The 24,448-nt window shown below is 45.9% G+C and overlaps 1 protein-coding gene across 5 annotated transcripts in view; it reads left to right on the top strand.

Moving 5' to 3' along the window:
* LOXHD1 (lipoxygenase homology PLAT domains 1) overlaps positions 1 to 13,457 on the top strand; it is a 187,559-nt gene extending 174,102 nt beyond the window's left edge. For 4 of the 5 annotated variants that reach the window (XM_080973371.1, XM_080973373.1, XM_080973372.1 and 1 more), the window contains 5 exons: positions 204 to 389; positions 5,887 to 6,057; positions 7,688 to 7,826; positions 9,007 to 9,168; positions 11,877 to 13,457. In XM_080973371.1, coding sequence (XP_080829497.1) covers positions 204 to 389; positions 5,887 to 6,057; positions 7,688 to 7,826; positions 9,007 to 9,168; positions 11,877 to 12,357 — 1,139 coding nt within the window. In that variant the 3' untranslated portion in view covers positions 12,358 to 13,457. The remainder of the gene's footprint in view (positions 1 to 203; positions 390 to 5,886; positions 6,058 to 7,687; positions 7,827 to 9,006; positions 9,169 to 11,876) is intronic. The other variant, XR_013977591.1, reaches the window with a different exon arrangement.
* Positions 13,458 to 24,448: the final 10,991 nt, after the last annotated feature.

Below are 24,448 nucleotides of genomic sequence, written 5' to 3'. Positions count from 1 at the left end.
TCGCAGGTTTCGAATCCTTCCTGTCATTTTATATAATTCTGCGTAGTCCATTAATTTCGTCTGCCATTCTTCTTTCATCGGCAATTCTTCTTGATTTCATATCTGGGCAAATTTTGCACCAGCTGAAGTTTCCAAGCGGTTTTCAGAGGCAGCCCTACATATAACGTGCTGCAGTAATCTGTTCTCTCTCTGTCTCCATGCAGCGGCTGGAACAGATGCCAATGTCTTTATGATCATCTTTGGGGAGAACGGGGACTCCGGGACTTTGGCTCTTAAAGAAGCAAACACGTCCAACAAGTTTGAGCGGAACCAGTTGGATGTTTTCTATTTCTCCGATATACTCAGTCTTGGGGATCTCTGCAAAGTGCGGATCTGGCACGACAATACAGGTAACAAAGATTGTTTGTTTATTTGTTTATTTTAACAAAGGTTTATTTTAAGGGGTCGAGGGGGGGTACCATTTCTGCTTTGTGTCGGGATCTCTGCTCAGCCAAGCTGATAAAGCTCATTTTCTTCCCCTGAGTCCTTCGGAATCACCTCACGACGTGTTTAACGACCTGAGCCTTTGATAAGGCTCCAAGGCACGTTCCATTCAGCAGAGTTTCCAGCACAGGAAAGAGACGAGAGGTTTGGGCTACATTGCAAAGAGTTTTATTATCCCAACTACGCAGACAAAAAACACATCCTCTCTCTATGAAAGCAGAGAGCAACTGAACAAAGGAAACAGGAAACCACTAACGTCACATCCCATCTCCCCTCCCATGAGACTTCCCACAGTCTGGAAGGTCTCTGGAATGTAAACAGAGTCCTGTGACTCCAAGCAGCTGCACAGTGATATGAACAGAAACTAACACTGCGGGCTGTATTTCTTCATGGTGGCACATAGTAGGGGGTGCTGATCACAGAGGGGAAACTGATTGGAACAATGCATGTGACTCTCACTTTTGTAAGGTAAACAACAAACCAGCTGCACAAATCTCAGAGGATCACACACAAAAATATCTTTCCATTATCTATCAAAACAAGCAGGAAGTATTGCGTGGTGAGTTCCCGCCCCGCCCCCCAGTGGAAATAAAGACACATGACACAATTATTTAAGGTTAATGGGCTAAATATGGCCACAACTTTATTGGTTACAGGTGATGAGCGGTATTGGCTTAGGCATTGATCCTAACAGACTATCCGGCTTCAGCCTGTTTGCTTGAAGTCCAGGAAGGGTTAACCACCAGTAGGGGGAGTCCTGCTGATGCACATCAACTATGAACTCCCCCGGGGTCACTGCTCGGGGGCGTGTCTTAGGCCCTCACCTCCATAGGCTTCGGACAGGGCCACGCCCCCGTAATCCTTTATTGGATTACGCTTCAATATGCGGGGCAGGTGATGGCGCTTCCTCCCCTCTTCCATCTACAAAACAATACCAATGCCTAACCGCCAATACTAAGAAAGTTGTGATGATTTGCTACGAGGTAAGCGAAAACCAAGTGGCTGGTGCCAATTTGCCAAGTGGAAAAATTCCTACCAGGCCCCTCGACGGCAACCAACCGAGGTCATAGCAAGGTCAAGGAACGAAAACCTTATAGGGCGGGAGGGTGGGAAAAACAGGAACAGCTGGTATGCGGGAAAAGAGGGAGATCCCTGGCCATGCCTGCGTTTAAATTGGGAGGGCCAAACCCCCAAAGCCAGCTGATTGGCTGGCCAGGGGGTGACATGGCCAGGGCTTCCCCCAATCATGCGGGGGCTGGGCTCCAGGGCGGAAGTGGGTTTATCAAAATCCCTCAGGGCAAATGTTTAAGGATGGTGCTGGGAAGGACTAGCAGTGGGTGAGTCCCAGGGATGTGGCATGGGAAGATTCCTGAGGGCATCTAGAGAGATCTGTTCCCTATACAGTGCTTCCCCTATGAGCAAAGATTGCAGCTATTGGGGGCTTTTTCGTTTAGGGAAAAAATGACCCAGAGACGACATGATAGAAGTTTATGAAACTGTGTGCTGCACGGAGAAAGCGGGTTTTTCTCCATCTTACAACACATGCATTGAATGTTGGGATGGTTCAAGATAGATAAAGTCAGCGCTTTATTTCTGGGGGTACACATACCCCTAAACACTTTGTGACTCTCTGTACTTTTGTCCATTTACTGTATTTATTTCCCCCGATTTGAACTATAAAATAGTGGTTTTCTTGAGTCAAAATGAGAGTACCCCTAAACTTTTTTTTTAATTGAAAAAAGCACTGGATAAAGTCCTTAGTGGGGGAGGAGAACTGGGGGTGGGGGGAGATTCCCATCTGGCAACCAATTCAACCCTTTGGTTTCAGATAGTACATGGGTAGACAAGTACATGGGTGGACATAAATTTTCACGGTCCTCTAGCAGCTATGGTGGCTCATTTACCAGCAGTAAAGCCACTTCCGCCCTACAGAGGAGGTGGGGTTGCGGGCTTCACGGCCCCACCACACGCGCGGTGGCTGGAGCCCAGCCCCGTGCAACTGGGGGGATTCCTGGCCACGTCACACCCTGCTCAGCCAATCAGCTGGCTCTGGGGGCGTGGCCTGCCCTATTTAAGGCAGTATGCGGCCGGGGATCTCCCTCTTTCCCCATCTGCCAGCTCTGGAAGTGTCTACTTGATTGTATCTATGGAAGATGGAGTAAGCTTGTTTTCTCCTGTTCTGGAGGGTAGGACTCGAACCAGTGGCTTCAAGTTACAAGAAAGGAGATTCTGACTCAACATCAGGAAGAACTTTCTAACAGTAAGAGCTGCTTGACAGTGGAACAGACTCCCAGAAGAGAAGGTGGTTTCTCCTTCCTTGGGGGTCTTTAAGGAGAGGTTGGAAGGCTATCTGCCATGGATGCTTTAGCTGAAATTCCTTCTTGCAGGGGGTTGGACTAGATGACCCTTAGGGTCCCTTCCAACTCTACAATTCTATGAAAAGTAGAACAAAAATAAAATTAAGCTGGATCATTTGTGGTACAAAAAGTTCCAGGAGGTTAGCAGGAGGTTACTGGACACTCACTGATTGGGAACAAAACACTGTGCCTACTCCATAGTCCTGACTCCCTGGAGAGCCCTTCAACAGAGGTAGGGGGTTCAAATAATAGATCTGTTGTATCCTTCTAAAAAATGTAGAAAGTGGACCATCACAAAAGGGAGAGAGAGCTTCCCCCATTCCCATGTAATTCACACCTAGTGCTATTCAAAGCACAGCTATTTGCCCAAGCAACTATTTTGCTTTCTTCCTGAGCAGAGAAGCAGCTCCCTTCTGGTTTGGCTTCTTCGCCAGCTGCCCTCCATCCAATAGCAGGGTCCAGGCTCAGAGAGCTGGCTTGCCAACTCCCCAATTCCCACCGCTGTGCCCAGCCGCTCCTCCTCTCACCGCAGGCGGACGTTGTGGTTCCTTTCCCTCCCCCCTTTTTTTGTCTTCTGTTTGCTGAAGACTCTCTTCCCAAACTGCTGGAGACAGGGCTTTGGGAGACAGAGCATTTATTTGTCAAGGGTTTGCTTCTCCAGGGATGCCAAAGAAGAAAAACCCTGAGACTGGTGTCTTCCAGCACACATGGCGGTCCTGGGTAATCCTCTAACAAAACACTGCCTTCTGGAGCTCAAGGCTTAATTAAGTGCTGGCAGGCAAGCAGGGCCTGGGCTGGATTTTTCTGCTCCTCACTTCCCCCCTTCTTCTCGTTGTTGTTAAGTGATGAGAAATGGCAGGTATGTAATTGGAAGAGCAGGCCTGGATTTCCATACAACAGGGGGCCATAGGAATAAGGAGACTCCGCCAACAGGCAGGGGTGGCCCAGCACTCCTAATCCCCCCCCCCAGGTAAATTAAATCCAGGGGAAAGGGGCTTTCGACTAGGGACAGGGGCATAGTTCAGTGGTAGAGCGTCTGCTCTGCTTGCAGAAGGCTCCAGGTTCAATCCCCAGTATCTCCAGGAATGTCTCCTGATTGAAACCTGGAAAGTCATAATAATAATAATAATAATAATAATAATAATAATAATAATATATTATTTATACCCCGCCCATCTGGCTGAGCCTCCTGCCAACCTAGCAGTTCGAAAGCATGTCAAAGTGCAAGTAGATAAATAGGTACCGCTCTGGCGGGGAGGTAAACGGTGTTTCCGTGTGCTGCTCTGGTTCACCAGAAGCGGCTTAGTCATGCTGGCCACATGACACGGAAGCTGTACTCCGGCTCCCTCAGCCAATAAAGCGAGATGAGTGCTGCAACCCCAGAGTCGGTCACGACTGGACCTAATGGTCAGGGGTCCCTTTACCTTTTACATCTGGCTGGGCTTCCCCAGCCACTCTGGGCAGCTTCCAACAAAATATTAAAATACCATAATACATCAAACATTAAAAGCTTCCCTAAACAGGACTGCCTTCTAAAAGTTTGGTAGTTGTTGTTCTCTTTGACATCTGGTGGGAGGGCGTTCCACAGGGCGGGTGCCACTACCGAGAAGGCCCTCTGCCTGGTTCCCTGTAACTTGGCATCTTGCAGTGAGGGAGCCGCCAGAAGGCCCTTGGAGCTGGACCTCAGCGTCCGGGTAGAACGATGGGGGTGGAGATGCTCCTTCATTGCCTGCCAGTGTAGGCAGCAGACGGACCAAGGGGCTGGCTCAGTGCAATGCTGCTTCCCTCCACAGTGGGGTTCCCAAACTCCCCCCACCTCCATGGACCACTTAAAAAAATGTAGAGGGTCTTGGCCAACCAGCTAATGATTTCCCCACCTATTGCAGCAGGTATAATGTTCTGTGTGCTGTATGATTTTTAATTGCGTTTTCATTGCTTCTTTTGTTTCTTGCACATTGCGTTTTATGAAGTTGCAATCTGAATCCAACAGAATTAGGTGGAATTGAAATGTAATACGGTGGTACCTTGGGTTAAGGACTTAATTTGGTCCGGAGGTCCGTCCTTAACCTGAAACTGTTCTTAACTTGAGATACCACTTTAGCTAATGGGGCCTCCCACTGCCGCCGCATCGCTGCTGCGTGATTTCTGTTCTCATCCTGAAGCAAAGTTCTTAACCTGAGGTACTATTTCTGGGTTAGTGGAGTCTGTAACCTGAAGCGTCTGTTACCTGAAGTGTATGTAACTCGAGGTACCACTGTATGACGACATCAACATCAGCAGCAGCAACAACAACAACTTTATTTCTATGCCACCTTTCTGACTGGGTTTCCCCAGCCACTGTGGGTTGCTCCCCATCCCCCAAATATTACAAACACAATAAAACACTGACCATTAAGACCCCTTCCTGAACAGGGCTGCCTTCAGATGTCTTCTAAAAGTCAAATCTGTTTGACATCTGATGGGAGGATGTTCCACAGGGCGGGTGCCACTACAGAGAAGGCCTCCTGCCTGGTTCCCTGTAGTTTCATATCTCACAGTGAGAGAAGCTCCAGAAGGCCCTCAGAGCTGGACCTCAGTGTCCAGGCTTGGCGATGCAATAAAAGAAGCGATTCAAATGTAGCTTAAAATAAAAATGAGTATCTGATGCGATAGACGTGCTGTCTCACCTCTTCAACCACAAATCCAAAGATGCGCCATGGACCACCAGAACGAAGCTTGTGGACCATGCTTACATCATTATGCAAATTATGTTTTCGTTATCTTATTCCACCCCATTTATTCCAGCAGAAAGGAGACACGGTATAAGCGGAAGGGAAGACACAATCAATTGCATACCGTTTGCAGACTGAAAATAACAGCAGCAGCAAATACCAACTGTGTTCACTGGATTTCCATTGGTTTCCGTTCCAGATGTTGGACAAACAAGTGAACACCAGTGATTTCCATTCCTGTTTTTGTTGGACTTATCTGACATCCCTACCTGTAGGTGGCAGCAGCCTAACCTGCTTCATGTCCCCCAAGTAACGAGGTGCTTCCTTTCCTGCAGGGATAGCGCCCGGCTGGCATTTGGAGTACATCGATATAGAAGACTCCCTGATGGACAAGATGTTCCGCTTCCAGTGTGATCGCTGGCTGGCGAAGAGCGAAGACGATGGGCAGCTCCTCCGAGAGCTGGCTTGTGCCAATAATGACATCCTGGAACTGAAGGAACGCACCTGTAGGTCTAAATGGGAGATCTGGGCAGTGGAGGGGGAAACTCGTGGTAGCCATTTTATTTAAAACGGAAGTCATGCTAACCCTCCTCCAACATTTTCCACAGGTGGAAGCTCCATGTGGAGTAGCAGGATTATGCCACTGGTCTTAGAACCATAGAATTGTAGAGTTAGAAGGGACCACAAAGATCATCTACTCCAACTCTCTGCAATGCAGGAATCTTTTGCCCAACGTGGGGCTTGAACCCACAACCATGAGATTAAGAGTCCCATGCTCTACTGACTGAGCTGTTCTCCACTTGACATTGGGCACACCACTGGCACTGCCCAATGAGGGGAATCTTGCACCTAAACAATTGCTCATGACAGTGGCCTTCAGGGGGCTCGGATTTCATCAGCCCCCTGTGCGATGCCAGAATTCAGTGGCCCCCTGCCTCTTGCCTTCCATTCTACATCATATTTGCAGCACCCCTGAGGCTCTGCACCCGGTGCAACCGGTTGCGCTCCCCCAAATCTGTCTCTGCTTAAGCAGAGGGTTTCATGCAACCAGCGCCCCTGTGCAATGGGGTGTCCTGTTTTTGTGAAGGTTTACAGAGGGCCCCAGGGACACGGGTGGCACTGTGGGTTAAACCACAGAGCTTAGGGCTTGCCAATCAGAAGGTTGGCGGTTCGAATCCCCGCGACGGGGTGAGCTACCGTTGCTCGGTCCCTGCTCCTGCCAACCTAGCAGTTCGAAAGCACGTCAACGTGCAAGTAGATAAATAGGTACCGCTCCAGCAGGAAGGTAATCACCGTTTCCGTGCGCTGCTCTGGTTCGCCAGAAGCGGCTTAGTCATGCTGGCCACATGACCCGGAAGCTGTACGCCAGCTCCCTCGGCCAATAAAGCAAGATGAGCGCTGCCACCCCAGAGTTGGTCACGACTGGACCTAATGGTCAGGAGTCCCTTTACCTTTACCTTTTACAGAGGGCCCATACCTCAACATCTGCATCAGGGCATGGAAACAGCAAATGCGGGGGCCGCTTTGGAGCTGGTGAAATCTGGGCCAGTGGTGTTGACGCCCCACTTTGCCCCACTTGTCTGAATAAACAGTTTCATGGGCTGTTCTAAAATGTTCCACAGGTACAAGTCTCTACCTTCCCGAGTTTAAATGCAACAAAAATGTTGGTGGGGGGGGGGAGTAGAGCTAAGTTACTGTTGCCCACAGCTTTAACACCTGAAAAGAGTTACTAGGTCATGCTGCTAATGAACAAGCATCTTAAAGACTCTTCATTCATCTTATTCTGTGTTCATTGTGCACTAGGTGGAAGGTGCAGGGCTAGGGAGCCTATGGCTATTCAAGTGTTGCTGAACTACAACTCCCATAATCCCTGACTATTGGCCATCCTTGGTGGGGCTGATGGGTGTTGCAGTCCTTCAACATCTGGAGAAGGTCACAAGCTCCCCTTCTTCTTTAAGCCAGGAGAAGAAGCCCAGACCTTTCCCCCTTTACATGTTGTCAGATATGACGCATGTGAAACAGACACTCTTAATAGCAAACGAAGCCTGCAAGCTCAAATGGCAGCTATGAACTAGGAAGGGCTGAGGGCCTGTGTCTTTCCCCCAATTCACCATAAGCTCTTTTCTGACTTCCAAGCTTACAAGATCGAGACAGTCACAAGTGACCGAGATGACGCAGAGACAAAGGAGAACGTCTCTCTTATTTTCGAGGGGAAGAAGGGACGGTCGAAAGAGTTCCTTCTGGAGAACTCACCCAAAAAAAGGAGATTTTTAAGGTATGTGGGTGGTCTTAATAATATATAGTGACAATGACTGCTGATGGCAATTTTGTTGCAGAAGAGGCATTCCTCTTTGTCTAACAGGAAATTCCTCTTCTAGCAGGTTGCCTTATATTGATTCTGACTAGTGGTCCATTTACCTTTGCATTGCCTACACTGGCTGGCAGTGGCTTTCCAGGGTTTCAGAGAGGGAATCTCTCCCAGCATCTGCCTGGAGATGTTGCCAGTTGAACCTCCAACCTTCTACATGGAAAGCTTACTGTCAGGCTTCAGGGACTTAGCTTCCTCTCCCCCTTTGGTAGTAGATAAACAGAACAAAGCAAAAAGAGTCTCTTACCGGTTAGAAATTTCAATGATCACAGCAAGAGAACAAAGAATTCATTTCTAGGCATGAAGGTGCTCCCATTTAAGGGTACCACCCACTTCCCCCCTAGTCACCCACATGACTTCGGTGTCTTGCAACCTGATCTCGCAACCACTTAGCTTTCTGTGCTGCCACCTTATCTGTTCTCCTTGACCTTGGGCTGAGCGGATGGATGCTTTCCAGCGAAAGTGAGCCTGTTAACTTTCTCTCCCAGTTCTTCTTCTCCTAACTGTTCACCGCTCAGTTCTTCCCAACTTCTGTCTTCTGAACTATGTCCCTCTGCAAACCACTGTTCTAATTCTATACTACTTCTCAGCATGGTCCCCGACACTTACACTCTACCACCAAGAGTTGACCCTTCCTTCAATATAATGCCATTGGAGGAAGACGCAGGCTTTTGGTGAAGGATGAGGTACAGAGGACTGGATTTATATTGTTGCTGCTTCATTTGAATGGAAATTTACATTGGCCTGTTTTAATATTATTGTTTAACTTTCCTCTGGATTTTAAGTATACCCACCCTGGGAACTTCAGGTGAAAGGCAGACTATAAATAACAGAATCAGCATTGTAGAGTTGTAAGGGACCCTGAGGGTCATCTAGTCCAACCCCCTGCAATGCAGGAATCAAAACTAAAGCATCCATGACAGATGGCCACCCAACCTCTGCTTAGAAATCTCCAAGGAAGGAGAGTCCACAACCTTCCAACCTTGTATGAATTCTGTCCTCTCATCACAACTGTTTCCTGGACTTTCTGATATTAATCAACACTGGGTTTTTGTTTTGTTTTGTTGCGGGGCGGGGTGTTCTCCAGAGGAGCAACAGACGAATTTGAGTTCGCTTCCAAGAATGTCGGCGATATTGCGGCCATCTGTGTTAGTCACTGTCCAAAAGATGGAAAGAAATCAAGTGTGAAAACCGAAGTCTCCTGGCATGTTGAGGAGATTATCGTCACGGAGTTGGAACTTTACAACCAGTAAGTGGCTTGTAGGAAAGAGCTCCCTAGATCAGACATAGGCAAACTCAGCCCTCCAGATGTTTTGGGACTACAACTCCCATCATCCCTAGCTAACAGGACCCATGGTCAGGGTTGAAGGGAGTTGTAGTCCCAAAACATCTAGAGGGCCGAGTTTGCCTTCGCCTGATCTAGATGTCTCTGGCATTCACTGATTCCACAAGTGGCAGGGACAACTGGATCTAGTGGTATTTCTGGATAGTTGCAACAAGGTCCATGTCCTGACTATGGTGTCGGGTCAAGTCTACAGTCCCCCTTCCCCCTATAGGGCTGAATGACTGATGTCTCCCTTGTTCAGGAGGTAAACCAGATGGAACCAGATGAATGTAGCTCACCAATAGGGTTGCTGGCTTTCCAGATTTGACTGGATGTTTCTTGGTTTTTCCTACTCAGGCATTACACTCATGAGTAAGTAGAACATGCAGGTGGGTAGAGTAGGGATGATGGCACTAGCTCCAACCTCACCCCTACTTGAGTTGAAGGACAGCCATCTGCAGTGGGATACATAAAGATGGGCAAATTTGGAAAATTAAATTTCTCATCTCCCCCCTCCCCAATTGGCTGGAGAACAGCATTGCAAAATTTGAAGAAAAGCTAATTTCATATGACATCTGTGTTTCGGTCCACATATTATTGCGGAAAATGCCTATTTGAAGGTTTGCCTCTAAGCCTATCTTAAATCAAATTTCTTCCCCATCTCTAGTCCCTTCCGAATCTATGCATTCTTGTATGCCATTTGAATTTTTATGCACATTTTAAATGCATATCTGTGCACGTTACTTGGCTGGAGAACCACATTGCAAAATTCAGAGAAATGTAAATTTTGAAGAAGGGCTGTGCTGGGGTTGGCAAATTGTTTCAGGAAATGAACATTAACTAAGTTGGCCTTTAAATGGGAACTGAACTGAATTTATCCCCATTCCTAAGTACAGGCTGCCATTCTCTGCTACACAGATATAAAAGACCCTTGAGATATCATATCATGGTGTGTCGTAATTCCAAAAAAGGCATGGAAGGCATGGAAATAGCAATTGCTGGGCCATCAATAGGACCGCTATGGTTGTTTTGCATCGGCACCAAAATTGTATTTGAAAGAACAAAATGTTGCCATGTCCACCACTTTTTCTCGTGAGCCCGTAACATTACAAGATGTGTATGCCAACACACAGTTTGGGAATGACTGTATGGGCCCTGGAACTGAAAGTAAACAAATCCCCATTTTGTTAACAATGCACCCGTGTCCCGTGCGTTTGGTCACATTTGAACATGCAACTAACTGGGAGCAGCCTGCCTAAAAGATTGCCTCGTCCCCTACATATCCAGCCTATCACTGCTTTCAGCAAGAGACCGTAGCCTGCAGCTATCATCTTAGCAGGAAGCTTGCTCCCTTGATGTTGTTGGCACCCACCTGTCTCAGGAGGCAATGGAGGAGTGAAGTCAAACTGTTGGAAGGTTACAGCATATAGAGACTGGTTCGGGAGAGACATGTTTTGTTGCAGCTGGGGCAGATGAAGGCATCCAGTTGTGCTGCTGCAGATGCACCATGGCGTTTCTTCTCTCTGAGCTCCTCCCAGTGGTCATTCCTCTTCTGGTCCACTGCTATGGATGCATCACCTGTGTGTCTCCAGGTACAGTACAGTGGACACTTGGGTTGTGAACGTGATCCATACGGGATACACGTTCGCAACCCGCAGCGGCGGTTCTGTGCACACGCGGGTTGCGATTCAACACTTCTGTGCATGCGAAAAGCACGATTTAGTGCTTCTGCCGAAACCTGGAAGTAACCCTTTCTGGTACTTCCGGGTTTTGGCGGTCTGTAACCCAAAAAAATGCAAGCTGAAGCGTCTGTAACCTGACTGTACTACGGTCATCTGCAAGGAATTCCCACACAGTGGGGTCGATGTTGCCAGCCTTCATGTCATCTTTGTAGCAAAGAGTTGGTATGCCAGTTCATTCCCTACAGTGTCAGAACAGGGCCTTTTGTGTGGTGGCATCACGCCTTTGAAAGTCCCTCCCATTGCATACTGAACAGTCGCCTTCTCTGTTGCCTTTTTGGCACCTGCGAAAAATGTTCCTCTTTCAACAAGCTTTTGAAATAGAGATCTTTATCCCAGTTGGTATCTGTGCTGGATCTGAATTGATTTTTACACATGTGCTGTTGCTGTTATATTCTCTATCTATCTAGCTACATGGGATTTTTTTTTAAAAAAAGTTTATTTTATATCTGCAATTGTTTTAACAGTTTTTATATACGCAACTTTTTTGCATATGTTATTACACTGTAGATCACTTTGAGACACCTCGTGGGAAGGGGTTAATAAATGAAATAAATAATCATCGTCATCTGAGATTGGGGTTGGAGAAATGGATGGGGCAGAGATTGCAACTTTTCAGAAGCAGGGCGGAGGGGAATAGGCTACACATCCAATTAAATGGATTTCTGTGCCTGGTATGCTTATGGAAGTTTGCCAGCCAAAGGAATTTAAACAAAAGGAGGATAACAAAACATTCAATCAAATGGGATTTAGCAAAGCCAACAAAATAGTTGTTATGGAAAGTGTGGCTTCTCTCTCCCAAGAAAAATAAGCTCCCTGCAGCGAAATATTTGGTCAGAAAGGTAAGCCGTTAATCGTCCCAGGTACAAAGCTCTGTTCTGTTCCTTTTGGCAGGTATTTCTTCAGGTGCAATGCGAAAATACCACTCTGCAGGAAAAGGGGCGACCAAAAGGTCTTTGAGTGTGCCAAGGTGATCGAGAGCTTTGCCAGCAAAGCTCGGAGTTTGGTGCCAGTCAAATATGAGGTCATTGTTGTGACAGGGTTTGAGAAGGGGTCTGGCACAGACGCCAATGTCCTCATCACCATATTCGGAGTGAACGGGGACTCCGGCAAGCGGGCGCTCAAGCAGAAGTGCCGCAACCTCTTTGAGCGGGGCAATACCGACCGCTTCTACTTAGAGATCCTTGAGCTTGGGGAGTTGAAAAAAGTCCGCATTGAGCACGACAGCACCGGGATCTCGTGCGGATGGCTGGTGGAACGGGTGGAGATCACCAACTCTGCTACAGGCGTGACCACAAATTTCCCCTGCGGGAAGTGGCTGGATCAGAATCGAGGCGATGGGTTAACCTACAGAGAGCTGTTTCCAAGGAATTAATGGCAACGTTAAATGTACATTTTTTTCGTGAAATCCTTAAACCTGGCTGGGCAATGGCGTTTCCCAGTCTGGATCCCTGTTCCCTTTCTTCCCCCATCTTAAACAGAATGTCAAAACAAACCCATTTTTGCTTACCATGTAAATTTAAACCAGCCAGTTTCCTTTCAACGGGCTTACAGGCTTCTGCTACAGAATATTAGCAGTTTACCCCTGTTTTGTAAAAATATACGCCTCTTCAGTAAAATTTTCGTTGCATTTAAAACTTCTTTTCTCCTTGTTTAAATCATTTCAGAGCAATCCACAAAAAACGTTAATGCACAGTTCATTTGTCATTATAGTGCCTGTTCGCTGGAAAACCTTTACTAAAATTCCTTTAAAATGCTGTGTTTTAACATTTTTAATTATTGCTGTTATTTGATTTATCCTCTTTTTTTAATTAAAAAAAGAACAAAATACTTTAACAAAAAGCAACTTACATGAAAAACAGAAGGCGCCTTTCTCTGATTAAAAACATTTCCAGTGTGTGCGATGGAGCCATTTTAACTTTGCCAGATTATATGCTGGTACTTAAGCATGAATAAAGTTGACTTTTAAAATATTGTTGAGTTTTATTACAGGCATAAATAAATCCTGTATGATGAGCTGGTCACCCCCTTCCAGAGTTCTGAAAATGCCAAGCTAGGATTGGTTGCCTCTAATTAGGTTAATAGGGATGTTCTTGCAGCTGGAATAACATTGGTCATCTCCTGCCCATCTAGGAGCTAAACCTCTGAATGATGGAGTGCGTGCTTTGGATATGAAAGATTTAAGGTTCAATTCTCAGGCTGTTGAGGTAAGTCAGGGATGGGGAACCTGTGGCCTTTCAAATATTGTTGAACTACAGTCCCTATAATCCCTGACAATTGTCCAGCTGATGGGAGTGAGTTGGAGTCCAACAATTTCTTGAAGGCCACAGGTTGCTCACAAGACAAATTATAGAATCATAGAACTATGTATACAACTTTACATACAAACACCAGAGCATCATATATACTCCATATATTTCCCTTTAGGACTAGTAGGGCAGAAGGAAGAGAGAGCAGCAGAAGGTAGAACAATGCCCTGTTGTTGTTGTTCAGTCGTTTAGTCGTGTCAGACTCTTCATGACCCCATGGACCAGAGCACACTAGGTCCTCCTGTCTTCCACTGCCTCCCGCAGTTTGGCCAAACCCATGCTGGTAGCTTCGAGGACACTATCCAACCATCTCGTCCTATTTGCCCTAATTGAGCAGCATCCACTGCATGTGGGTCTCAGCTGCATGAAGTGGGGGTCCCCAAGGATACCCCACCCACACAAAAACCCTCCCTGCAGAAGTAGAGTACAGTAGAACCTCTACTTACAACCGCCTCCACTTGCGGACGTTCCAAGTTGTGACCACGGCAAACCTGGAAGTAACCGGCGGGTTTGCCGCCGTTCGCGCATGCGCAGGAGCGGTGATCGCTGTTCGCGCCTCCACAGAAGCGGCGCTTGCCGTTCGCGCCTATGCAGAAGCGGGCAATTGCCGCCCGTGCCTACACACAACGGCACCTCTCCCAGCAACCTGTTTCACCATAAGGACGGGCCTCTGGAATGGATTGTGGTCGTGAGTCGAGGTTCCACTGTATCCCGATCAAGGGAAGTAATAGTACAGCTTCATTATGCTTTGGTCAGACCCCCACCTGGAGTCCTATGTCCAGTTCTGGGTACCACAATTTAAGGAGGACATTGACAAGATGGAATGCATGCAGTGGAGGGCAACCAAGACGATCAAGGGTCTGGAAACCAAGCCTTATGAAGAACAGTTGAAGGAGTTGGGTATATTTAGCCTGGAGAAGAGAAGGCTGAGAGGTGATATGATAGCTAAAGGAGCAAGCTTGTTTTCTGCTGCTCCTATGGGTAGGACCCTGAACCATTGGGCTCAAATTACAGGAATGGCGATTCCAACTAAAGAGGGAGAACTTCCTGATGGTGAGAGATGTTCGACTGCGGAACAGACTCCAACTGAATGTGGTGGGCTCTCCTTTGCTGGAGGTTTTTAAGGAGAGGTTTGATGGGATTCTTTAGCTGTGATTCCTGCATTGCAGGAGTCAATGCAAAGTGTGTTCAAACCAAAGCTGAGGCTGCTTGCAGAGACCCAACAGGAGACCCTGACCAAAGCAACTCACACAAAAATGCTTCCATCCTCCTTTCTCTTTCTGCCGCGTTCAACTTTTGACACCCCACCCCCACTGGAGGCCCGTTGCTACAACAACTGACGCTACAGGCGTAATAAGATTCCCGCTGAACTTTTCCAATGGGAGGATTTACATATATTTCTCTAAAATGAATGCATTCTTGGCAAAGGGAGCTGGAGAGCTGGGAAGCTGTCAGCTGGTCAGGCATGGAGAGCTCGTTTGCTGCAGTGACTTCCTCGTTTGCTAATGCGCTCGCTCCTCGGTCAATGCCATACTACAGAAACCCAAATTAAATTGGTGCGGCTGCAGGAGCTGAGAATGGCAGGCGTGGTTCTGCCACCGTAACGCCAGTGATGTCTGCCAAACTTTAGATGCTGTCCTTTAAAGGTCTGCTGCTGTTTTCTTTCTCGCAACTGCCTCTTGTCTTCGCCTAATGGCAGCATTTTAGCCCCACAGACTACCTACGAGATTAGTTAGGCGACAGGCCAGTTACCCAGAGGCTTTTCTTTTTATTCATCTTTTCCTTGGGGACTAATACATCCCCTTGGAGATATCTGCAAACAACAGGATTTAAAATGAGTTTAGCAGAATACAGCTTCACAAAGACCCCTGGAAACTCTACATTTTGTGCAGGGTAATGTGAGCTGGGGGACGCGGGGGGCGCTGTGGGTTAATCCACAGAGCCTAGGGCTTGCCAATCAGAAGATTGGCGGTTCGAATCCCCGTGATGGGGTGAGCTCCTGTTGTTCGGTCCCTGCTCCTGCCAACCTAGCAGTTCGAAAGCACAAAAGTGCAAGTAGATAAATAGGTACCACTCCGGTGGGAAGGTAAACGGCGTTTCCGTGCGCTGCTCTGGTTCGCCAGAAGCGGCTTAGTCATGCTGGCCACATGTACGCCAGCTCCCTCGGCCAATAAAGTGAGATGAGAGCCGCAACCCCAGAGTCATCCGCGACTGGACCTAACGGTCAGGGGTACCTCTATCTTTAATGTGAGCTGGACATTTGTAACAGGGATTTTGCAGCCCCTTACTGTGACCATAGAATGATAGACCTGGAAGGGACCTCGAGGGTCATTCAGGTGAACCCCCTGCAATGTAGGAATCTCAAATGACAGATGGCCCTCCAACCTCTGCTTCAAAAATCTCCAAGGAAGCAGAGTCCATCACCTCCCAAGGGAGACAAATATATTGAGGAGAGAGCTGTCAATGGCTGCTGACCATGAGAGTTGTGCCTTACCTTCTGAGTTGGAAGCAGAAATCCTTCTGGATACCATTTGCTGGGAATAGCAGGAGAGAGTTGCTCTTGTGCTCGTGTTCTGATTGCCGGTTTCCACAGGCCACTGTGAGAACAGGATGCTGGACGAAATGGACCACTGGCCTGATTCAGCAGGCTATTCTTATGTATACACACACACACAGGGCTACCACCCCTGCTCGCTGCACCTGCCTCCCCAACTCTCCTTCTCCCATACCTGGCCATCCCTCCTCCCTTTACACCTCACCCAGTCCCTCACACCTCCCCTCACAGCTCAACCGAAGCTCCTCTACCCACACAGCTTGTCCTCAAACCAGTCCCCCCTTCCAACAGTTCACCCCAACAGCGGTTTGCCAAACTACTCCCCAACATATCCACAATGGACAGGAGACCATTTGTCCTTCTGTCTCGGTTCCTTTCCCCTCCCCGGCAGTTTGGCCTCTCCAAATTTGCACCACCACCATTAAAACACGCTCACATTTCATTCAAGGCCAGGATCGGACACTCACTTCCCTTCCATTCTGAGGAGAGGAGTTCTGCAAAGATCTGTGATCCAGTCTGGTGGTGGCTGAGTTAAATGTCTTTTCCTCTTTGCTGTAAGCGCCTCTTCTCCGTTTTCCCTATTAGCTCATGGTGGGGGCCAGTGCCAGATTTACGTATAAGCTAAACAAGCTATAGCTTAGGGCCCCACTCTCTTGGGGGCCCCCCAAAAAAATTAAAGGGAAAAAACCTGGATGTACATTTCCAAAATAGAATATTTTAAAAAAAACGAATAACAGCAACGAAGGGATGCGGGTGGCGCTGTGGTCTAAACCACAGAGCCTAGGACTTGCCAATCACGTTGGCAGTTCAAATCCCCGTGACGGGGTGAGCTCCCGTGGCTTGGTCCCTGCTGCTGCCAACCTAGCAGTTCGAAAGCACGTCAAAGTGCAAGTAGATAAATAGGTACTGCTCTGGTGGGAAGGTAGACGGCATTTCCATGTGCTGCTCTGGTTCACCAGAAGTGGCTTGATCATGCTGGCCATGTGACCAGGAAGCTGTATGTCGGCTCTCTCAGCCAATAAAGCGGGATGAGCGCCGCAACCCCAGAGTCGTCCACGACTGGACCTAACAGTCAGGGGTCCCTTTACATTTACCTACAGCAACAGTGTTTTGTGTTGTGTAGGCTCCTGTGTTGTAGGCCCCACCTGCTCGCCTGCTCCCTAAAATATCACTGGTTTGCTCATTTCTATATATAGGGTGCCTACATTCTGCATATTTTGTTATGTGCAAATGGCTTTGGATACCTATTAGGTCCATAAATTACCATATAGCATATATTCAACACAAAAAAACAGTGACAAATTGTTGTTGACAAAGGACAGCTGGACATATAAAGGGCCCCATTACCTTCAGTAGCTTAGGGCCTAAATCAAACTTAAATCCGGCCTTGGTGGGGGCATACCAGCCCCATCTTGTGTTCCTGTCTCTTTTTCTGCTCTTTTGGATGTTGCAGTTATACCACAGCAGCCATTTTGCATTATGCCACATCCCGATGGCACCCATTTTGTGATATGCCACAACCTCCCACAGCAGCCCTTTTGCAGTTGCCACCCCCAGAACTTTCTCAAAACTCCACTGACCCGAAAAGGTTGTTCGGTCCCTTGTTTGTTTGTTCCAGACTTTGCTAGAAACGGCGAGACCCAGTGCTTTAACAAACCCAGCTCCCACAACCCATCCAGTGCTCCCTTCCCACCCAATCACGATGCCATCACGTATTCCGGGGAAGTAGTTAGCAATGCAATTCATTTTATTAGTTATAAATAAAGTACAAAAAAATCCACCAAAAGTGAATCTAAGCATTTACACAATTTCTAATGTCTCTTGGATTTCCACCCCCCCTCCCAAAATGCACTATTGCTTTAATATTAATAATAAATATTTTTTTCTAGCTTTCTCCTATAAAATAGTCTATGTAGCAAAATGTTGCACAGCACAACAGAACAGCAGTAGGAGTAAAAAAAAAAAGTGGATGATCCATTCACTTTCTTCTGCCATTAAGGGAAAAACTGTGTGATCGTGCTGCCCTGGTGGGGTGTTTTTTTTTTTTTTACAAAAACAAAGGTTCCCTTTTTTGCCATAGCTGGTGCATGTTAGGAAAATCCTGGAGAGGTCAGCCATCCATAATCACAGTCAATCATAATATTCCCTTATTAATGCCTGCCCTTACCGTTCTACTCCAGTAAGGTTGCACGCATGTTGCATGTATGTACAGTGGTACCTCGGGTTAAGTACTTAATTCGTTCCGGAGGTCCGTACTTAACCTGAAACTGTTCTTAACCTGAAGCACCACTTTAGCTAATGGGGCCTCCTGCTGCCGCTGCGCCGCCGGAGCCCGATTTCTGTTCTCATCCTGAAGCAAAGTTCTTAACCTGAAGCACTATTTCTGGGTTAGGGGAGTCTTTAACCTGAAGCTTATGTAACCTGAAGCATATGTAACCCGAGGTACCACTGTACAAATCAGTGCAAGGACCTGGAAGAGGGAGTGTGACCCCACTTAAGACGTGAAGCAAATTTTGCTTCCATCCCATCCCATGGCTGGGGATACCACTTTCAGCAGACAAGTTACATACCCACCTACTGCCCTGGAAAACCAGGACATTCCTTCCCCCCCCCCCCCCCATTACCTGCTAAGATATCGGGGACTAGCACATCTCTCCAGCTGGGATGAAGCACCTGTCCAGGTGATTCTTTCCTTAAGATGCACCAGCCTGGGGTTTGCTTGTAATGTTTGGGAGATTTGAGACTGGTTCGCACATGATCTGGGTGGGTGGGACTGGGCTGTAGCTCAGACGCACCCTTTCCAACCACATGGTGAACCTTTAGTGGGCAGCCTTTACATGAGTAAGCCTTGCTTGTGTGATATCCACACCCCTTTTATATAGCTGGAGGATCACACTGGCAAGGCCTAGTCAGGTAGCCAAAAATGCAAGGCAAGCGTAGCTGAAACTAGAGCATAGTTTCCACAAAGGAGACTCTGCGCATGGCAAGGGCTGGGTGATACAGAAGCCCAAGGCTTGCTCTCTCTAGTGCCTCAGTTCCCCGTGGCCAAATGTACACCCAGCCACCGTCGTACGTGGATCGGCTCTCGTGGGCATGCTTTGTTTCTGCAGAAATCCCCAAGGGAAGAAAGATCCCTTTTTTGGCATGTCATCCAAAGCTTTCAGAAAAGGGAGACATTCCTTCTGTTTGGTTTTTGAGGGTGGCAATTTTCCCTCGACACACACACACACACACAAAAAGGCAGGAGCGAGTGGATCATCGCAATTTGATCATGAGTGCAAATAATATTCATATATATCTATATATTTATATATCTATATATGTTTTAAATGTGTGTATGTGTGTTTTTGTGTGTGCTAAAACACGGCCACTATATTGCAGATTTTCCACTATGTCACAGCATACAGAATCAAAGTTTTGCATTTTTTTTTTGTATGGAATGTCTCCAAGGTAACAGCACCACAAGTAATACAGTTTGTCATCACACACCCTGAATATTTTTTTTGTTTTTGTTTTTGAAACGATAAATGTGCCCCGCCCATTTTATCATTTATTTTTTTAAAATTATTATTCTTTGAAAGTACCGACGCATGCAAAGCATTCCATTCCCAGAAATTATGCCAAAAAAATATTATGAGGTAATAGAGGAGCAATTAAAAAAATTAGTATTCATTTCTAAATAAATAAATTATAATTAAAAATGCAAAAAGAACAAACAACCCAACTATAAAAATAATTAAATAAGAACCCACAATATCTACAAGTTAGTCATAAATTATGATTGTTAAATATAAGGCATTTAAACTCACAAAACCCTGTAAACTATCGATGTGTTTTTTGTGTGTGTTTCTAGAGATTTCTTTTTGAAAGGTCATTCAATGTCCTCATTCGCACAAGACGTTTAACTGCAAAGCCACTGAACGTCATCTAATGCAGTTCTGGCGGTTCACATGCATTCGCTTGTACAAGTCGCCGTCCCTCACCCATTCACTCCAAATAATAATAATAATAATATTTTTTTTAAAAAAACCAATGAGGGTTTGGTGCTTTGCTTCACCATTTTTTTTTAAACTGTGCTTATTATTCATTAGGCAAATAATGTAATATATATATATATGTACGTATGTATGTATATATATTAATACTTTCGCATAGGCTTTTAAGCACTTGGATTGGAAGCTCTCGCTTCCCCCCCACAAAGAATGGTTGCTTTTCAGACAGGGCTAAAAAAGAGCCCCTTTTCCTCCCCATTAAAAATATTTCCCAAGTAAGAGTTTGGCTATGTCAACTTCTAAGCATTTTCTGCAAGACACAAAGGGTCAAACTAGGTGCGACATCAAATGCATCTAACTGCAGGTTTTGAAGAATGCAAATAGCATCAGTTGGTGGGTGTTGGTGTTAATTACTGGGATTGCAGCTGGCAGAGGGCATTTAACCCTTAGGAAAACTTCTCCTCTGAAGGTGGCATTTGCTTTGAGGGAGGAAATCTCCCCCTCTTCATTGGCACCAAACGCCACACTGATTCCCATTCCATTCTTGCTGTGATCTCCATAAAGCCCCACGAGTTTTGTAGGCCCCAGAATGAGATGGGCTAGCAGGTCTCCATAGTTGTCCCATAAGAGGCAGAAGCAAGGGAGACCCCCAACTGGGCTGAATCACTGGGGTGGTGGGTGCCTTCTTCCTTAGAAGCAGTGCTCTGGACAGGAAATCCAAGGAGGACTCGGAATCAACACTTGCCACTTTCAAACCAATGGGTCCCACGAAGAAAACGGAACAAGAACAAAGATGGTGGCTCTCCTTCTCAGTAGACCTCTTCATAGACCTCTGTCCTGGGAGGCAGCAACCCAGCCAAATACTGATGCTGGAGCAGCTACGTTCTGGAACAAGCGCAACCAGGATCATTGCAGATAGCACAGCACAAATGAAGAACTAGGGTCCCCTGAGGTCAAGTCTTCTTCCTGTGCTTAGAAGTTTATAGGGAGGAGTGGGTGCCATTTCTGAGTGGAAGCACCCTGTACATAAAAATATGCCAACTCTTTTGGAAAGAATCAGGATGAAAGTTGTAAATAGATTCTGAAGCTCAATCCCAGCACAGTCAGTCATGGACAGAGCTGTTGGTTGCCCATCTACGTAAATCAAGAACCATCTCTGAAAGAAAACCATGTTGCAAGCTGCCCCTTCGTTGAAGTTTGGCCAACTTTTCTCTCTACATTTGCTTAGAACTTGACACAACCAAACCCCTGCCCCATTACCGATATCCCATATCACTCTTGTTTTTGCTTGCTATTATTAATTACTATGATTATTAAATGCTATTAACAGTATAATCTGCTGCTGCTGGAAGTAGGCCCAAGCCATATTGTTGGGCAATGTTTTCTATTTGTTTGTTTTTAGTCCCAAGGCACTCAGCTCTTCTTGACTTTGGGCTTCAACCCTAAAGTTTAGCAAAGCAAATTGGAAGATGGCTACCGATTTCTAGCGCCACCTTCCGGCAAAAGTAAGCGACTCTTGGATTTTTTCCTCGCAAAAAGGGTTTTTAATTGTTTTGAAAGAAAATGAATGGATGCCTGTTCTTCCCTCAGAAGACAAGAAAAATCGTCTGAAGTGAATCTTTCCAAACTTGGCCTCCTCTGGCTGCCACTGAGCAATCTCTTCCACTGTTCACACAAAACAAGAAGGTGATATTTGAGGGATCATAGGGTTGTATCCAATGTCACACCAGCAGGGTTCCTCTGCGCAACAAGAATTTCATTTCCTCGTCTCCCTGTGGGCCCCTGAAAATGCTTCAGAGGGTCCCCCAATCCTCCAGAGCTGTTTTTGAGGGCACAAAGGGAGAGGAAGTTTTGTTATGTGCTCAGAGGTTCCTGGAACTGGCAGAGTTGCATCACTGAACACAGCCTGTTCATTTAAGCAGACATGTCTGGTTAAGAAAACCATTCATAGAATCATAGAAGGAACCCAACGTCTCATCCAGTTCAATGCCCTGCAATGCATTCTCACTCGCATCTTGGGATCAACTCTGTTTTCCAGAACGGACAATGCTGTTTTTGGTCAAAGTTTGGTGGCACGCTATGGGCTGCATGCAACTAAATTCTACTCAGAGAAGAAGACCTGTTAGAATAATATAATTATAGAGTCATCTAGTTCAACCCCCTGAAATGCAGGAATCTTTTTGCCCAGTGTGGGGCTTGAACCCACAGCCCTGAGATTAAGATCCTTATGCTCTACCGATTCAGCTATTTAGCTTCCTACGTGAGTCATTGTCAAGTTACATCAATGGGTCGACTCTGAGTAGGGCTAGCATTGGTTAAAACCCAATGCCATTTCTATTCTAAACAGATCTATTTACATTAATGGACGTGACTAACTCAGATCTACTCCTTCCACAGGAGTAGAACTTGGGTAGAAGCAGGTGTCAGTCACAGATTAGCAGAACCAAATGAATGGACTCTCTGGAACAGGGTCCAAGTCTGGTTTGCTCTGCTGGTTTTATGCCTCAGTTCCTTCCCCTCTGGGTTCTGTTGAGGGAGCACTTCTGGGTCTGGCTAGGCAACTGCGATGAGCTTCTTCTCTAAATAGCATGGCCAGACAGAAGTAGCAAAGAGGGTGAAACTCAGCATTGGGCATGAAGTTGGGCATGAAGTTGGGGACTCAAATCAGCCAATCACTGTCTCTGAATCCACTGCAAGAGCTTTCCTCACTTGTTCCAATGGGGAAAGAAGCTAAGATAGAGAGAAAGTGTGTGAAAATATTATATCCCACTGCCTCACCCTTTCCAAGGAAAGGAAGAACTTATGATGGAGAAGAGTTTTCATGCCCACATTTATACTTTTCATTCATCCTTAGTCCCTGCTTGGCATTTTGGGCTGAGGACCCTTACCATTCTTGGAGGAATGCTAATAAAATTATATATATATATATATATATATATATATATATATATATATATATGAGAGAATGTGAAGTTTTGCCGGGAAATAGTAGTTCTACAAGACCCCTTTTTTAAAAAAAAAAAAAAAACCCTGTTAGGTACAAATACCAGCAATAAGACCTGAGGGATTAAACACAATTTGGCAGTTACCTGCAAGCCATTCTTAGCCATTGGCCGAGCTGCTGTGAGGTCATGGAATAAGTCTATTCTAACTGCTCAAAAAAAAAAAAAAAAGGCACCAGCACATAGGAGCTAAAGACAGAAGAGGCAATGTGTGGTTGTTACGAAGGGACGGGGGCAAAATGGCAAGAAGGTCTGAATTGAGAGCAAATGTTTCTGCAAACATTTGTGGGACCCCACTTGTATTGAAGTCCTTTTGGTAATAGAAAAATGTGCACAGGGGGAGCTTGTTATTTTTCCTTTGTTGCCTCAGAGTATTAAAAATGTATAAAGGCAAGTGGGATCACGCTTGTTTCTTTTGATCCTCCAGAGGACTGCCAGGCAAAAGACAGAGAGGGCGCGAGCCTTCGCTTAAATCGCTGCCTCTTGCGACAAGGGGATTGAAATATTTATCACTGCAAAAATTGTACTCTTGAATTGAACTTTACGCTTTCAGGGGAGGATGAAATGATCATTGTTTTTAGGTTGTCACCCAATAAAAGCAAAATTGGTTTAATCGCCATGTGAGTTTTAGACAACTTAATCAATTCATTTATCATTTCAACCTGAAAAAAATATGTCTGCAAATAAAACCATGCGGCGTTTATCAAAAGTTTATGCTTTCCCCTCACTTGTCACAGTAGGCAGTAGAAGCAGTTTACGAAAGGATGCACCTAATCTAAGGTGGTCGCTGCTGCTCCCAATTTCTGTAGAAATGATTCAAATGAGTAATTAAATAATTAAGTGGCGATCATCGTCGTCGGGTGCTCTATTAATGAAGCTGCAACTTTTAATTTGATCAAACACCTTTGACTGATTAATCTGACTGATTAATCGATTAAATGTTGCAGACCAACCACCCTTTTCAGATTTAAAGGCTGCATGGACAAATGGCTCATTTGTAGCCAAATTTTTCCTGAGAACCAGTGTGGAGCGCAGCTGCTCAGGATTCCAATCTTTCTGTTTCCACCCACTCACAGTTAGAAAGCATCTCAAGCTTTTTCTTTTTCTTCCTTTTTTTTTTTTTTGGAGGTGGGGAGTTTCATTCATATATATATATATATATATATATATATATATATTTGTACTTTTGCAAACTGGTCCAGGAGCCTGTTTTCATCCTGAATGAATTGGGCACCTAGCAAGCCTTTTAAAATACTGATGCTTCTGGCCAAGCGGGAAGAAAAGATCACTCTATAGCTAGCTTGATCTGTAAAGGTCAGCGGATGAGAAAAATGCAACGTAGTAAAAATAGCACACAAAAATGAGCTTATGAACTGGGCCGTCAGCCTCTCTCATTTCTGAACCCTCAAGTAAGCCGCCTGATTCAAAGGACCAGTTTTCATAATGTTGTTTTCGCATTAATTTTTTTTAAAAATCTATATTGAAATGTTTTTTTAAAAAATGATATTCACTTGTTCTGTATGTTTTGTGCAATAGCCCATCCTGGGTTCAGGCCTAAATTGGAAGGACATAAAATACCTATGATGGTCCCCTCCATAGCTGCCAACGT

Source organism: Podarcis pityusensis (genome assembly GCF_964106645.2).
Source record: "Podarcis pityusensis genome assembly, chromosome: 11".
NCBI lineage: Eukaryota > Metazoa > Chordata > Lepidosauria > Squamata > Lacertidae > Podarcis > Podarcis pityusensis.
Note: the sequence above shows the minus strand (reverse complement) of the source record. Positions and strands in the feature narration are given on the sequence as shown.